Source organism: Catharus ustulatus, unplaced genomic scaffold, assembly GCF_009819885.2.
Source record: "Catharus ustulatus isolate bCatUst1 unplaced genomic scaffold, bCatUst1.pri.v2 scaffold_73_arrow_ctg1, whole genome shotgun sequence".
Lineage (NCBI taxonomy): Eukaryota > Metazoa > Chordata > Aves > Passeriformes > Turdidae > Catharus > Catharus ustulatus.
In genome coordinates, this window is record NW_024879543.1 from 164877 (window position 1) to 181279 (window position 16403).

A 16403-nucleotide genomic window follows, 5' to 3' on the forward strand; every position below is an offset into this window, starting at 1 on the left:
GCCGGCAGCGGCGCGGGGCGGGCCCGCTGAGAGGCCGAGGCCGGGGCCGGCACTGCCCCCGCCCCGCCGGGCCCGAGCCCGGGCCGCGCCCGCCGCCGCACGGCCCAGCCCCGCTGCCGCCCGGAGCCGCGCCGGACCCCGCTCCCGCCCGCCCCGGCCCTGCCGCCGCCGCACCATCACTTTCTCCCCCCGGAGCTCTGAGGCGGGGCTGGTTCAGCACCAGCAGTGGCCCCGCCATCACCTGTGTCATCGGCGCCAGCATCTCCCCGGCTCCCGGGGCCGTCCCGGGGTCCCGGCCCCGCCGCGCACCGCCAGGGCCGCCCGGCCGCCATGGCGCGGCTGGAGGTGGACCGGGCCTTCCTCCGCTCGCCGCGGGGCTCGCTGAAGATCTCCCGCACGGTACGGCCGGGGGCGGCCCTGGGGCCCGCGGGCAAGGCCCGAGCCGGTGCTGACCCCCGGCCCCTCCTGTCCCGCAGCTGGTGGCGCTGGCCGCCCTCTTCTGCTTCGTGGCCGCGGGGTCCCACGAGGCCTACGCGGCGCTGGCCGGCATGGAGGCGGGGATCACCGTCCTGTTCCTGCTGCTCTACCTGCTGAGGCTCGACGCGCGGATTCGGGGCCTCTCCTGGCCGCTGGCTGTGAGTACCCGTGAGCTCCGAGTACCGGGGTGCTCTGGCTGTGAGTACTGATGGCTGTGAGTAGCGATGTCCCCTGGCCGTGAATATTGACTGATTCTGGCTATGGGTACCAGTGTCCCCTGTCTCTGTGTATTGATGTCCCCTGGCCGTGAGTATTGATGTCCCCTGGCTATCAGTACCAATGTCCTCTGACCATGAGTACCAATGTCCCCTGGTTGTGGTCCTGCTGTCCCCTGGCTGTTGTGGCCGCTGGGTAAACAGGAAGGATCACCTGTCCCAGGGGACATTGTCAGCTGGCTCAGTGATTGTTTCTGTACATGTGAGTCAAGCCCCAGTGTTCTGTGGAGGTTGAGGCAGTTTTTCCTAATGGAGCGTTCTGTTCCATCAGTTCCTGGATGGCTGTGCTGGATCCGATAACAGCCCCTCCCAGCACGGGCACTGTTTGCCTTGCTGGTGTAACACCTTCACATCACAAATTAGTCACACCCTTTCACTCAAATGCTAACAAGTTCTCCTCTTACCTCACTTTTGTACGTGTATTTGCTGCTTCAGTCTATGAAGTGTAGCGAAGTTGCAAAAATTTGACATAAAAACAAGAGAAGAAAGGTAAAATGAAGAAATTTTACTAGAAACACTCTTCTTACCATCAGACCACTGGGTGTCAGTGTCCTCTCACATGGATATTGCTGTAACTGTTTTCATGGCAATGCAGCCGTTTTTAACCATTCCTTCTGTGTTGGGAACTCTCCACGTTCTCCTTCAGGCCTGTATTTCAGAATAAATATTTTGCTTCCACTGGCTGTTTCAGGATGTTTTGAACTCGGTGATTGCAGCGTTGTTCCTCCTCGTTGTGTCCTTGTTCGCAATAATAATCAAGACCAACAAAGGGACATTGGCTGGAGGAGTAAGTAGGAACATTGTTAATGAATTTCAGTTCTTACAGTGCAGTGATTTGAACCTCTTGGTACTCACGTTGTGGTAGGGCCATGCAAACTGTCTTGGAAGAACACTCTCAGCAGTAGCAAACATGACACATTCAGTGTATCTCACTAAAAGAAAATAACCCTCACATCACTGGTTATTTAAAGATGATGCAGCACTTGGGAATTACTGCAGAGAAGTACTGAAACACTGAAAATTAGTTCTAGAGTTTTGAAGTAATCTACATTTGCTAGCATAGCTTGAAATCCTAGGTGGGAGAAACCCTAGCTCTTTTAGGACTGTCCAGTTTAGTTACAGTACTTGAGGAAAAAATGTCAAGAGTCCTGCTAAAAAGAGTTGAAACTTTAACAGACACACTGGCACCTCCCTCGTGGCATGTACATTGTTTTTTCTGACACAAACTGAGGAATTATGTCAGTTGAAAAGAGGTTTTGTTCATACTATGATTTGTAAGAATTTTGTGTTCTTAAGATCAAACCAGTTAAATACTTTGAGTAACTGATTTTTAATTCAGGCTAATTCCAAGAAAATAAAATCAAATTAATTCTCTCAAAAATACAAAAATTGCTCTAGTGCCTCACCCATTAGATGTGTTGATGATTAAGATAGGAGTTCACCTAAGTCCCTTGTCCCCTTGGGAGCATGGCTCAGCCTCAAACAGAGGTAAGGTGGGAGCTGGGACACTCTCTGGAGTGAGGAAGGGTCTTGTGGCAGCCTGGAGAGCCTGTGCACATTGGCAGGGAACAGTTGTGCCCTGCAGGTGCCCCCTGCCATGAGCTGTGCTGCTGGCAGTGCCCCGTGGAGCTGTAGGGCAGCTGAGCTGTGGGGCAGGGAGAGGAGCAGGAGGCTGCATGTGCAGCTGAGCCATTGCTGAAAGCACAGGGCTCTGGGCTCCCTGCTGTCCCAGGGCAGCCCAGGGGCCAGGGTGTTCCCTGGGAGCTCTGTGCAAGGGGTCAGGGTGTGCCCCTGGGCTGCCTCAAGGGGCTGCTGGTAAGGGCATGTTTGCCTGTGCGGCTATTGAGAAGGTTCCAGGAAATGTGTCCCACGGCATATGGAGCTTCAGATGCTTTAGGTTTGTTTTGTGGCCTCAGTTACATTTTGTGTGTCCATTTTGCAGACCTGGCTGACTGCAGTGTTCCCAAGCAGGTTACCTTGGGATCAGTAGCTTCCCTGCCAGCTTCCCACATTCCCTTTATTTGCAATTCCTTGTCTCTCAACCAGAATTGCCCTCCTTCCTCAAAGCCCATACCTTACTCTCATTTCTTATGAAGCTGGCCATTCTACATGGGCAAAAAATACTGATTTACAGCACTGATTTTTTTCTACTTTGCTGCCACTTGTAATTAACCTCTGCAAAGCTTAAAAGGTGTTGTATAGAATGACTGAACAGCTCTGTTGGAGAGTATTTCAGAATGAGCTACATTGTCTTGCTTGCATTAAGAAAATGAGCCTTTACTCAAGCTGGCCCAAAAGTGGCCCAAGCTCATCCAGTTTGGAATGAAAATCCTTGAGGAAAATTAATTACCTAGTGCCAAGAAAACAATTTACGCTTGGGTCGCTCCTGCAATCCTAAACTTTTCTTTTTATGTCCTCTAAAATATTCCACCAAAGAGAAGAAAAATGTTCATCTAAATGTATACAGGTAATAGAGCCCAGGACTTCTTTTAGGAACAGGAAAGAAGATGTTGACAAAAATCAGCATAAGGGCAGATAAGGATCTCTGTCAAGAGCAATCTCCATCTCTGCCCTTCTCTGTCAAACACCGAGGCTCTCCAGCTTCCGAGGGCCGAGGCCTTCATCATGCAGCAGGTTTCAGTCTGCTGGCCAGCACAGCAATGCCATGTCTGCTGCCAGTAGCCCATCCCCTGGGAGAGGGTCTAGGCATATGTACCTTGCTGCTCTCATGCACCATCTCTGTGTCTTACGAGAGCTGTGCAGTCTGGAACCTGTCTTTCCTGTTGCCCAGCATGACGTTTTTGGGGCCTTGATGTCTGCCAGAGATTGACACAAACCTTTGCTCCCAGTGCCAGGCCTCCCAGTGAGCCAGGCCAAGGAGACGGATCATCCCACCAGTTCTGGTCTTACGAGTGACAAAGACCTGAGGGACAGCTTTGGAAAGGTAAGGGATAAGGACAGGGATGAGCAGACTTCCTTTGCAGTGGCTGTTTAGTGCTTGGCCCAAAATGTGCCTGAAAATCAGTCTTCCACTCTTGGGGCATGGGGATTCTCTTGGGAATATATTTGACAGCTACGGCACAATTGCTTGCCTGTTTCCAGTTGTGCCAAAGTCACTGGTTTGCAGATGGTGCTAAGGTCAGGCCTGAAGCATTCTTTATGTGCAAAGGCCATTTTAGAGAAGGTCTGAAGGGCAGAGCAAGCTACACACCAGTGAATGTGGGCAAAGGGCACCCTGTGAAGCAAAGATTCTAGTGTTGACTATAAGCAAAGCTGCAAAATAAAATGGGAGTATTTCATTTTTCCTGGTTCCCTTTCTGGTTGTATCTCACAGCCCTCTCATTCTCAAATTTTCTGCTCATTGATATCAGTGTTTCTGCAACTTGGTTTTGCATGACTCCTCCTTTTGGTCTCCTGGTCTCAGAGACCAAGGCATTCAGAGTCCTTCACAGCTATATCCTTCAGAAGCCAGGAATTGAGAAACAGCTGCAATTCCTGGCCATGAGTGTTAAGCAACAGCTAATTACCCCTCTTTGCTCCATATTCCACATGGTTTTTATTCTCCTGCCATGGCCTGTAGGAACTGAACTGCGTGCTCACTGGTCATGGGAGCTCTTCATTTGTCTTGGAGCATTCCTATGACTTTCATGCTCCAAGCAGGGCTTCCTGTCCTAGGCTGCAGTTGGAGCAGTGTAAGGTTGTGGCACTGAAGTGTTCCACCTCCCTGTGTGTAATTGCCAAGGTGAGGATGGGAGACATTCTCCTGAAACTATTGGAATGTATATGGAGCTGGATTAAAGTCTATGGGCTCTGTGCTCCTGATGAGATGTTGTGCCACGTTTGTGTGTCTCTGCTTACAGTCTGTGATGTATTTCCATTGCAGCTAGATCTGTGCTGCTTTGTGCAAGGTGGCTGAAGAGAACTTAGAGCCGAAGGACGTGGAGTTTTTTCAGAATGAGATGAAGAAAGGGAGAGAAGAGCAAACATCCTTGCAGCTGCCTCCACAGACAGTTGAGCCCAGGGATGCAGCTGAAGCAAGTCAGTGGTGGCTACACTTGAGGTCCTTTTTGACCCCTTGCTTGCCCTTTGCACAGTGCTGCAATCAGACTGGGCAGCTGTTCTGCTTGCATGTGAGTGGAAGCTTGCATAGGATTGATTTCCATTCCCCAAAGAAAAATCCAGAGGCATGAAGTGTTGTGCCCATGGCCTCACTGCGTCAGTAACAGAATGTCAGCTTTCCACCTTCACCTGTAAAATCACTCACAGTAAAAAATTCTGTCTTGCAAAGTCCACTGGGGCTTCAGAGTCTCTCCTGGAGAGCAGCTTCCAGGGAAAGTGAGTCCAGAAGAATGCTTTTAAACCCACGTGCAAACTGGAAGAAACCAAATTCAACTCCTTCTAATGAAAACACCAGAGATCCTTCTCTCACCACTCCCTGCCAAGGAGCTGGGGCTGCAGAGCTGTGCTGAAGCCCCGAGGCAGTGCTGCTGTTGTAGCTCCAGGAGCAAGCAGCATTCCTGAGTGAATCCTGGCTGAGGGGCTCTGGCTGCAGTGCTGTGTGTGCTGCCCCGAGGGCAGCAGCAGGGACCTTCAGGGGCAGCACTCAGCCCAAGGGCATCACGCAGGGTTATCTGCACTTTCTTTTGGGAACTTCCCCAGCCAGCCTCTGAAACAGGCAAACAAAAGCAAAGCAATACTGGGTTTTCCTTGTTTCTTAGGGGAAGCATTACTGCAGTTTGGTTGTAAACTAGAAGAGGGTAGATTTAGATTAGATATTAGGGACAATTTTTTATAATGAAGGAGATGAAATGCTGAAAGGGAGTGCCTATGGAAACTGTTGTTGATCCATCCTTGAAGGTGTTCAAGGCCAGTTTACATGGGGCTCTGAGGAACCTGATCTTGATGAAAATGTCCCTGTTTCCAGGGGTGGGACCAGATGCTGGTTAAAGGGGCCTTCCGACCCGAACTCTTCTAGGATTCAGTGATTCTGTGATCCTTGTCCCGTGTTAGTGTGCCAGTGTTCTACCTGAAGTTCTTTGGGGTAACAAAGAGATTGGACCCAGCTCCAGCAAGTTTTCTGGTCCATTCCATCATCACCATATCCAGCACCCTCCACTTACAAGCTCTTCTTTGCTCCCTGCAGGCTTTACCCAACCACCTGTCAATGGCACAGCTTCCAGTGTGCAGAGAAAACAGCCTGGTAATGCCTTGAGGAAGAAGGTCTTGAGGAAGCAGGACAAGGTGCCCAGTATGCCCATGGTCCATGAGGAAGACAGAGTCCCATGCAACTCCTCAGGTAAGCCTGCTCCATGGCAGCTTTTTCCCACATGAGCACAAGGAGCACAAACTGCCTCCTGCCTCAGCCAGCACAGCTGGGATCTTTGGTCCATAGCCTGTCCTGAGAATGAACAGCAAATCACCTTTGGAGTTACTCCAGCTTGGTAGTACTGCAGCAGTTGGTTCTTAGACATCCATTGGAAAGTTGAGCTGAATAAAGTAGTGGTAAAGGCCTAAGCTCTGCCTTTTGCCCATCCTGACAGTCCAAACTACAGTGCTGGTGGCAGGAGGCAGCTGTAACAGCAGGGATGAGCTGTGGGGCAGTGTGCCAGGGTGTGCTCACTGTGCACCTACGAGCACCACCACCATCAGTTGTCCACTCACCATCGGGGCCCTCTGCCTGTGCTGCTGTCCAGCTCTGCAGCCAGCTTTTCTGCTATCCCAGCAAGGGTTGTCTCTCATGGCACTCAGTGGCTCGGTGCTGCGGAGGGTTTCGGCGAGGGAAGAATGCAATCAAATCAGTATGATTGGTAAAGCATTGTTGAACTTTATTGCTCTTATCACTCATTATTATACCCTTGCTAAAAGCGTACAGCATACTTGCTATTATTTCATTGGCTCATCATGTATTCAGCAGGTACATGATTGGCTAAAGCAAGGCAAGCAACAGAGGGTTCCTTTTTTAACATGCTTAGAAGGCATTCCCTCAACCACAATGATTAAGACACCTTCTCTCAACCACAAGTTCCTCACCTTCATCCTGTGTCTGGCTTGCAGCTGTCTCAGAGGCAAGCTGACCTTGCAACATATATATATAAGTATATATAGACATATAAATGCTTATACTCAGCATTTATCCTCAGCCAGAAGACACTCTAATGAACTATGGCCCTGTTCTATCAACCATTCCCCAACACGGTGCCAGCATGCTGCTACTCTCAGAAGTGCCCAATGGCTCCTGGCTGCTGCCATCCCACGGCCTGCAATGCCAAGAGGGAACAAGCAGTGCCTCCTGTGTCACCACACCCAAATATAGTGGTCGTGTGTAGCAGATGACAGCCAGGAGGGGCTGCCTGGTGCTCCCAGGCTGTTTGCTGCCTGCAGGGAATGCACAGCAGATAGTCCCTAGTGGCTCTTGTCTCTCCTTTGTGGGTAGCCTGCCTGTGCTATGATCCCAAGTAAGGTGAGGTAAGAAGGAGGGAGCTAGGAATGATCCTTGGAATGCTCTTTTCTAGTGATGCTACTTCCACATTCAGAATTGACCAGAACTGGCCTGACTGTGGCTCTCCATTCATTCACATGGAATCTAGATGTGTATGTCTACATAGTTCTGCAGTGGCATCACTGATATCAGTGACTGGGGTACATCAGTGACATCCAGATCACCTCCCGTCTGAATATTTTTGATGTTACAGTTCCCCCATAATTTGTGAGAACATGCAGGATAGCACAAAACCCCTACTGAGTCTAGAGCACTTTGTCCTGATTCTCTGCCATATTTATACTCCATCATTTTAGACATCTCTGATGTTTTCATCTATACATTAGAAAATGAGCTTTTGAGTGCAGGACATGAAATTTTTGATTGACACTGCTTTTGATGACAAATGGGTTTCATAAGAAATGCATTTATCATCTGATTTTTCTCATCCCTTGTAAAGTTTTTTCCTTACCAAAAAATCTCATTAGGGTATACCCAGTACAGTTGACTCTCAAGAGAGTGCGTCTGCCAAGAATTTGCATCTGTTTTGAATATTTTTATCCTCACTTTACAATGTGAGCAGAGGCACTGTCAGGTATGAAGGGCCAGGTCTGGCTGTTCCCTGGGAGTTGCTCCATGGGGATTCAGCCAGGCCCAGCAGGGCTGGGTTGTTCAGGCTTGGCTTGGCGCTGTTCTGAGGCAGCTGCAGGTCCTTCCTCAGGGAGTTGCAGAGTGCCTCAGTCCTCAGGAGGGAAATCAGGGCACTGGGACAAGAGAGGCCCCTGGGGGTTCCCTCCTGGGGCAGCCATTCCTGCTGCCCACCCTGTCTGGCAGGGAGTGGGAGCTCTGCGGCCTCAGGAACCTGCCGCTGGCTGTGCTGCCTGTGGCACTTGGGAGCTGGCAATTGCTGTGTGGGCAATGGTCAGGTTTAGCCTGGAGCTGAGCCCAGCTGGGGGGGCTGTGAGAAAGCAAGGAGCCCAAGGAGGCAGAGAGCAGGGCAGTGTGTGAGGCAGGGCCCGTGTGCAGCAATGGAAGCCTGGCTGGGAGCTGGGGCTGCAGGCCGCTCCATGGCGGGTGCCTTGCCCGGGGCTGCAGCGCTCAGGGCTCACCCTCTCCTCACAGTGACCTCGCAGACGGCCCCTGGTGCCGAGCGCCGAGAGGAGCTGCTCCGTGGGCATGGGCACAAGGACACAGCCTCTGCTGAGCCACAGCAGTCCTTGCTCCAGGCACTCTCCTTGCTCGACAGCGATGACTGGTAAGAAAGACCCCGGTCACTCTGTCTCTCTCTTTTAGCGTTAAGGGAGGTTAGAAGTGTATCTTGCTAGAGCCTCTGAGCCCTGACAGCCCAGAGGGCCAAAGGGCACTGGTGAAACCACTCCAGACAGTGGGAGGATAAAGATTTGAGAGCAGCCTTTTCTTGGCCTTGGTCTGCAGCTGTGCTCCAGCTGCAGCAGGTCTGTGCTGTTTGCTCGCTTTGCCTGCTGCTCCATGGAGCTGCAAAGGGAATCTTGATAAGAGGAGAGAAAGCTGTGGGAGGAGATGATTTGCTGGCTGAAGGCAGGAGCAGAATGGCAGCAGTTTTGAGTGTAGAGATTTGGGTGCCTTGGGGCTCAGTGGGACTGAGTAAGATTTCTCTCTGGTCCCACTGCTGACAGCAATGGCAGGTGACAGGGTCTCCCTGTGACCTCCTGCATATGAGTCCCAGAAGCAGCTCCAGGGAGTTCCTCTTTCTGAGAAGTGGACTGAGTTGTGCTTTCAAGTCCCTCAAACTGTCATTGCTTCTGAAGCACTCATGGCAGAAGAGAAGGAGAAAGAAATGAAACCCTTTAGGAATCTTGTACTTCTGGAACTCAACTTTTTCTTTCTCACTGCTTCATATGGGCCTGAGGTGTTTGGTTCAATATTCATCATGTGTTCCACAATTAAACACAGACAGAAGGGGGCACAGAGGTGATAACCCTACAAGTGTTAGGTGATATTGGTTGTCTTTTTGATGTCTGGGTTGGCATCCACTCAGTGGTGGATGCTTCATTCACACAAGAGTAAGGACTCCATTGACTGGAGTAAGCATGAAAAATCTGCCACAAGGCATCTCCTTGTGCAGTCACATTTGCTTTGCCCTTTCTCTTCTGTTTTCTCTTCCCCATTTCTGTTTGGTGCCCTGTGAGGTGCAGAGAGCTTCTGCAGGTGTGGGGGGTCTGGGTGACACTCAGAGGTGCCCATGGGATCGGTCTCCAGCCCTGTGCTGCACCTTCCTGTAGCTCCGGGCCTGCACAGAGCAAGTGCTGAGAGACAGAGTTGTTTGCACCTTTTCAACAACGTGTTGCTGTTATGGGGTATTGGTTTGTGTAGGGGATTTTGGGAAAAGCCAGACTTTCAACTGTTCTTGCTCAGGTGTGGAATCTTCTGGGACATCCTGCAGCTTTTTTGGGGGAATGTGGAAAGTGGACTGGGGTGGGTGACAGACAGGCCTAGACTGTAGAGTGGAAACTCAGCTCCAGAGTGCCAGTGCAGACCCTCACTGCTGAACTGCCTGCTGGGGCTGGCAAAGAGGGAAATTGCCCCAGTAACAGCCCAATGGGATTGTGTCTTAGGGACAGGTACAGGGAGGTGACAAGAAACAGCAGCATGGGCCAGTCTCACCACTTCTAGGAAGCACTGGCATAGGGACTTCATGTGCCAGACATTTTGGAAAGGCTGTCTTCTAAAACAGCCACAAATGAAGGCTCTGAAACCCCTCTGTTTGCCTCTCGGATTTGTGTATGCTTTTGACAGCCACAGCATCCTGTGGCAACGACTTCCACAATTTCATTAAGTACTCCTTGAAAAGCACCTCCCCCTATTTGACAGAGCTGCCAGCCTGGTCATTTCAGAGGGTGCTGCCTAGATCTTGGGTAGAGAGGAAAATCAATCTTTTCAGTACTTGCCTTTCAGGGAGAAGAAGGAGAAGGGACTCTTCAGCATCAAACACCTGGCTGAGTCCCATTCAGAAGTCCTGCTCTCTAGACTTCGTGACATTTGCTTGGCAGTTACCAGCGAGGTGAGAACATTGTTTTGGATTTTCCCATGTACTTCATGCACGGTGTAGAGTAGGTATGTGCTTTTGTATCTCCATGTGTACTCAGAGACTGCCTTCATTTCTGGTTTTAGACCTTCTGTTTCTAATGTCTGTCAGCTCTCTATAGGATCTGTGTGTCCATTTAGCTGTATTTACTGGCAGGTCGGGTATCTGACACTCATCTTTGAGTGAGCTGCCATTATACTGGAATGTGCAAATGCAGAAACAGATGCACTAATTATGTTATTTGCCAGAGTCCTAATCTCTGCCCAAACTGTAATGCAACACTGCAAATTAGTCTGTAGACCTGAGCCTGTGTTTTCTGTTTCCTGGCTGAGTGCTTCAACTGCTGGTGTTGCTTTTTTGAACAGGAGCACATGACTGATTATCCTTATGGCCTGTGCCTTTGTGGTTTGAAAGCTGCCCTTGCTTTTATTTGATTCTTTATTTTTGAAATAAAAGAACCTAAAATCAAAGCATTTGACATTAGAGAAGTGTTCAGTAGATCACTTTAGTGAAATTTATATTTTTCAGCCTTCAGTAAGCAGGTCTGAGGCCAGGAATTGGTGCCAGAGTAGGTGCCTTTCTGTGCTTGTGCTCTTCTGCTCTTATTGTGCTTTTATGTTCCTCTGGACACACTGGGACGTGTTGTCATTACCTGGGACTTTTGTCTAAGGCAACTGGTTTTCTTTCCAAGGTGATTCTTATGTTTCCCCTCATGACTTCCTCAGGTGACCAACCTGCAGTCAAAGGTGTCCTACTCAGCCATTGTCACTCTGGGAGAGTTTTTTGTGACCTTGAAGAAGGACATGGACTCTGAGGTGGATGAGGTGGCTCGGGTCCTTCTCCAGGTGCTGTGTAACTGCCCAGAGTTTGTTGAGAAAGCAGCCAGTCAGTCCCTGGGGATGATGGTGGAGAATGTGACTCCTGCACGAGCAATGACTGCTCTCCTGGACAGTGGAGTCGGGTAGGTTCTCCTTCTCTTAGTGATATTCTTCACCTTCTAGGGTGCAGGTGGGGGAAGGGATGAGAGAAAGAATGGGAATGGTGGGAGGGAAGGGTCCTGTATCCTGCATCTTCTGTCAGCTCAGTGACTGGCTTCTCCAATCCACCTCATTGCTCTCCTCTTGTCCCCTATTTCTGCCCTCCCTCAGCTTATGAGTTCTTAGAATCACAGTAGTGTAGACTATGGGGAGTTGGAAGGGGCTTATCAGGATCGTCGAGTCCAGCTCCTGGCCTTGCACAGGACACCCCAAGGGTCACAACATGTGCCTAAGAGTGTTGTCCTAATGCTTCTTGAACTCTGTCAGGCTTGGTGCTGTGACCACTGCCCAGGGGAGCCTGTTGCAGTGCCCAACCCCCCTTTGGGTGAAAAGCCTTTTCTGATATCCAGCTTAAACCTCCTCTGACTCAGCTTCCTGCTGCTTCCTGGAGTTCTCCCAGTCTGTCAGAGTTGCCTAGATGTGGTGAATGGTGAGGAAGTGAAAATGACTTCAAAGGTTAAGGATAGAGCCTTGTGCTTTTGTGGGAAGAGGGACAATTGCAGTTGCAGCTGTGAGCGCTCTTTGATATTTCACTGCCCTAATCACAGAGCCCCTGGGAAAAACCATACATCCTCATTATGCCGTTAACTTGAGAAATAAGGAGAGTACTTGCTGGGCCATGGAGCACATGAGGGAGAATGTGCTGGGTGTGGCACAGCCTGCACAGCAGGTGCAGCCCCTGCCAAAAGGAGTCTTGTGTGACTGTCCTGGCCTTTGAGCTGTACTTCCTATTGAAACTGATGTTTCATGTTAGCCTTGAGATGATGAATCACTTCACAGGCACCTTCAGAGGCCAAATGCTATGGAATAGCTGAGGCAAATGCTGTCTTAAGTGTTGGTGCTGGGCCTGATAATTGCCAAAAGACGGTCTCTAGAACAGGACAATCTGGCTAAAATGACTGCCAGCCTGTCCTCAGGTTTGGAATAGGGTAAAACATTCAGATGTTTCCCTTGCTTAGCCTCGCAGAAGAAACAGGCTCCATTGCTTTATATTCGGCAACTTCATGGCCCACAGCATGTTTTCCCTGCATTTGTTGTTGTTGTGGGTTGGCGAGTTTTAGAAATTTTTCCCATTATTATGTTAAGCTAGCCGGGATGGCTCTCCTATTAGCCGTTAAGAGCTGGAGACAAAGGACTAGCTGAAGCAAGCTGATGGCCCCATTAGGGAAAGGTGGAGTCCTGCTTTTGTTTTCGGCAAGTAAGAGGACACTGGGGGTAGGAGAACTCTTACAGCTCGCCGGCCGAACTCGAGGAGAGAGGTTCCTTTTCTCCTGTTGGGATCAGGCTTCTTGGATTTGGACTGCTAAAGCTTCCTGCTTCCTCTGAACAACTGGGAACTGGGACACCCACGGTGAGCAGAGCTCCTTCCTCACCCTTTTCTTCCACCTGGGGCGGTGAGGCCACCTGGCCCCCTCCCCTGCCCCTGCAGCAGCCGCGACTAAGAAGCCGCCCGCCCTGGTCCATCGGAGAGCCATCGGTGACTGAAAAAGGGACTGGGACTGAATTCCGTTCTGTTCTGTCACTGTTTTTTTTCTTTCGTATAGCTGATGCTGTTTTTGTTTGTCTTATAAATATATCAGTAAAGAACTGTTATTCCCAACCTATACCTTTTTTTTGTGCCTGCGAGTTCCTGAATTTCCTTTTCCTGGTAATACTGTCCCTTTAAACCGGGACAGATCTTGGCGCCCAACGTGGGGCACGAGGTTAAGAAATAACAGTTCTTCGGTTGCCTGAGATTGTTTTTTTTGTGTGTGTGCTAGCAACATGTGGTCCAGTTTAATCTGGTTTGGGCTGCACGTGTTCATACATGTATATCTCCCATTTGCAAACCCTTACATAAGCATGGGCCCTGTAACTAAGGCTACTGTGACTGTTATCGAACTTGCTTTATGGGTTGATAAGGTGAGGAATTCATGGATTTTTAACTTCCTTTGGACGGCGGGTACATGGATTCAGGGATACCACACACTAAATGCATGTTTTTGGGATTACTTTAATAATGGCACCTACTGTGAGGGAATAACACCAGGGGAAATTTTCTCCCAACCCCTCACCCAAATTTTTGGGTCTACCCCACCAGTTTTTGAAGGGTTCAGATTTCCTCTGAATGCTAATGATATCGTACAGTGGCTGGTGTTACTGATAGGCTTGTCCTATTTAACATTAAGAGATAACGGGGGATTGAGCTGGATAACAACTCTGATACCTACTCCAGGAAATAGGGGTGCTGCCACAGAGCCTGACCCTGCCCCAGAGACTAGGGATGCTGCCACAGAACCTGACCCTGCCCCAGAGACTAGGGATGCTGCCACAGAACCTGACCCTGCCCCAAAGACAAGGGATGCTGCCCCAGAGCCTGACCCTGCCCCACAGCCCATCTCAGAAAGAAACCACCCGGAGTGGGTGGGGCTTCTAGTGAAGCAGATGAGTGAGATGGGCCAGATGATGAAGGAGTACCTCTCCCAGCTGGTGAGAAGCCCTGCCATAAAGGGGGAGAATCCAGTGATGCTGTAGTGGAACCCATAGGTGTTACATCTGCCCAGGGTCCAGCTGAATTGCAAGGGCACTCACAGCCAGCAGCAGTCGCCCCTGTAGAAACTAGGAAGTCTAAAATGAAAGCAAGGCACCTAGACAAAGAGGACCAGAGAGGAGGGCCCTCACAACCAGCAGGGGAGCCAGAGGTTGAAATCATCACTGAGTCCCTGTCTTATGAAAATCTCCGCAATCTGCGGAAAGATATTGCACGACGGGGCCGGGAGGCTTTGACAACTTGGTTACTTCGGGTCTGGGACCTCATGGGTACAGGTGTGCACTTGGATGGTACAGAGGCAAGGAATTTGGGATCCTTGTCCCAGGACTCAGGTGTGGACCAAATATTCGTAAGGGAGCCAGGCCCACTTCCCCTCTGGGAGCGGCTTTTAATGAGTGTAAGAGAGAGGTTTGTCAACAAAGAAAGAATGCAGGAGTACCATAATAGAATGCATTGGAAAACCGTTGAGGAAGGGATTCAACAGCTGAGAGAGGTGGCGGTACTGGAGGTACTCTTTGGGAGGGATGGACAGCATGACAATGACCCTGACAAGGTCAGGTGCACAGGTCACATGCTGTGGAACCTGGCAAACCGAGGGCCATCTCAATACACCACCTTCATTGCAATGATTAATGCTGATGAGCACCGAGAAACAGTGAGCTCTGTTGCTAACAAGCTTAGGGATTTTCACAGTATGATGAATGGCGTAGTGCAGGCCCAGGTTTCTTCCGTGGTCCAGGAGATGAGGGGGATGAGGGAGGAGATGAAGGAGGTGAGGGGGATGAGAGGTGACATAAGTGAGATGAGGGAGGAGATCAGGAAGATCAAGGCAGCACCAGTGCGAGCCTCATACCCCAAGGTTACAGCCCCACGCCCCTCAGCTAGTGGAAGAGGGTACACCCCACGAGCTGACCTATGGTTTTTCCTGCGTGACCATGGGGAAGACATGGGAAAATGGGATGGGAAACCCACTTCTGTCTTGGCAGCACGGGTGCGTCAACTCAGGGAGGGAAATGCTAACCGAGGGAGCTACACTAAAGTGAAGGTAGCCTCAACCTCCCATGACCAAGGTGCTGGGCATTACAGAAGGGAGGATGATCTGTCAGACCCACTTGAAGGAACCTCCACTATGTATGTTCAGGAAAGGAATAATAGCCAGGGCTAGAGGGGCCCTGCCTCTAGCCAGGGAGAGGCACGGGATAACAGAGTCTATTGGATGGTGTGGGTCCGATGGCCTGGCACATCAGAACCACAAGAATACAGGGTATTAGTTGATACTGGTTCACAATGCACTCTAATACCATCAGAACATGTGGGGGAAGAGCGTGTTTCCATTGTTGGGGTGACGGGGGGATCACAGGAATTGTCTTTGCTGGAAGCTGAGGTGAGCCTGACAGGAGAGGGGTGGCAGAAACATCCGATTGTAACTGGCCCAGAGGCACCGCCCATTCTAGGCATAGATTTTCTCAGGAGTGGCTACTACAAAGACCCAAAGGGATACAGATGGGCTTTTGGAATAGCTGCTGTAGTGGCAGAGGGCATTAAGCAGTTGAACACCTTGCCTGGACTGTCAGAAAACCCATCTGCAGTGGGACTCCTGAAGGTGGAAGAGCAACAAGTGCCAATTGCCACCTCAACAGTGCACCGCCGGCAGTACCGGACGAATCGAGATGCTGTGATCCCCATCCACAAGATGATCCGTGAGCTGGAGAGCCAAGGGGTGGTCAGCAAAACCCACTCACCCTTCAACAGCCCCATCTGGCCCGTGCGCAAGTCTGATGGAGAATGGAGATTGACTGTGGACTATCGTGCGTTGAACGAAGTGACTCCACCGCTGAGCGCTGCCGTGCCGGACATGCTGGAGCTCCAGTACGAGTTGGAGTCCAAGGCAGCAGGGTGGTATGCCACCATTGACATTGCCAACGCATTTTTCTCCATTCCCCTGGCAGCAGAGTGCAGGCCTCAGTTTGCCTTTACATGGAGGGGCGTGCAGTACACCTGGAATCGTCTGCCCCAGGGGTGGAAACACAGCCCCACCATCTGTCATGGATTGATCCAGGCTGCACTGGAAAAGGGTGAGGCTCCAGAACACCTGCAATACATAGATGACATCATTGTGTGGGGGAACACGGCAGTGGAGGTATTTGAGAAAGGAGAAAAGATCATACAGATTCTGCTGAGAGCCGGCTTTGCCATTAAAAAGAGCAAAGTCAAAGGACCTGCCCGAGAGATCCAGTTCCTGGGAGTAAAGTGGCAAGATGGACGGCGCCAGATCCCCACTGAGGTCATCAATAAGATCACCGCAATGTCTCCACCAACCAGCAAGAAGGAAACACAAGCTTTCCTAGGTGCCATAGGCTTTTGGAGAATGCACATTCCTGAGTACAGCCAGATTGTGAGCCCTCTCTACCTGGTCACCCGTAAGAAGAACGATTTCCACTGGGGTGCTGAGCAACCACGAGCCTTTGCCCAGATCAAGCAGGAGATCGCTCATGCAGTGGCCCTTGGCCCAGTCAGGACGGGACCAGAGGTAAGAATGTGC

At 50.6% G+C, this 16403-nt stretch overlaps 2 protein-coding genes across 3 annotated transcripts; both read left to right on the forward strand.

The window, feature by feature from the left end:
- Positions 1-317: 317 nt before the first annotated feature.
- On the forward strand, positions 318-1676 carry LOC117011504 (chemokine-like factor). The gene is made up of 3 exons (XM_033086914.1): positions 318-399; positions 477-635; positions 1444-1676. The coding sequence occupies exons 1-3, from the start codon at positions 331-333 to the stop codon at positions 1615-1617; spliced, it is 402 nt and encodes a 133-aa protein (XP_032942805.1). The 5' UTR covers positions 318-330; the 3' UTR covers positions 1618-1676.
- LOC117011503 (TOG array regulator of axonemal microtubules protein 2-like) lies at positions 1305-11329 on the forward strand. 2 transcript variants are annotated; one of them, XM_042780210.1, is made up of 6 exons: positions 1305-1539; positions 3602-4790; positions 5896-6048; positions 8353-8485; positions 10165-10270; positions 11020-11329. In XM_042780210.1, exons 2-6 carry the CDS (start codon positions 4712-4714, stop codon positions 11257-11259), a joined length of 711 nt encoding a protein of 236 aa, XP_042636144.1. In that variant the 5' UTR covers positions 1305-1539; positions 3602-4711; the 3' UTR covers positions 11260-11329. The 2 variants fall into 2 exon arrangements, 1 of the variants encoding a protein (XP_042636144.1); XR_006163162.1 differs by lacking the exons at positions 1305-1539; positions 8353-8485; positions 10165-10270; positions 11020-11329 and having other exon boundaries at positions 2527-4882; positions 5896-6097.
- The last annotated feature ends 5074 nt before the right edge of the window (positions 11330-16403 follow it).

Bases quoted from the DNA above. Each gene is read 5' to 3' on its own strand.
- LOC117011504 (XM_033086914.1), top strand. From the start codon at position 331: ATGGCGCGGCTGGAGGTGGACCGGGCCTTCCTCCGCTCGCCGCGGGGC. The intron at 400-476 runs GTACGGCCGGGG...CCTGTCCCGCAG, and splicing joins CGCTGAAGATCTCCCGCACG to CTGGTGGCGCTGGCCGCCCT. The intron at 636-1,443 runs GTGAGTACCCGT...TGGCTGTTTCAG, and splicing joins GCCTCTCCTGGCCGCTGGCT to GATGTTTTGAACTCGGTGAT.
- LOC117011503 (XM_042780210.1), top strand. From the start codon at position 4,712: ATGAAGAAAGGGAGAGAAGAGCAAACATCCTTGCAGCTGCCTCCACAG. The intron at 4,791-5,895 runs GTCAGTGGTGGC...TGCTCCCTGCAG, and splicing joins CAGGGATGCAGCTGAAGCAA to GCTTTACCCAACCACCTGTC. The intron at 8,486-10,164 runs GTAAGAAAGACC...CTTGCCTTTCAG, and splicing joins TTGCTCGACAGCGATGACTG to GGAGAAGAAGGAGAAGGGAC.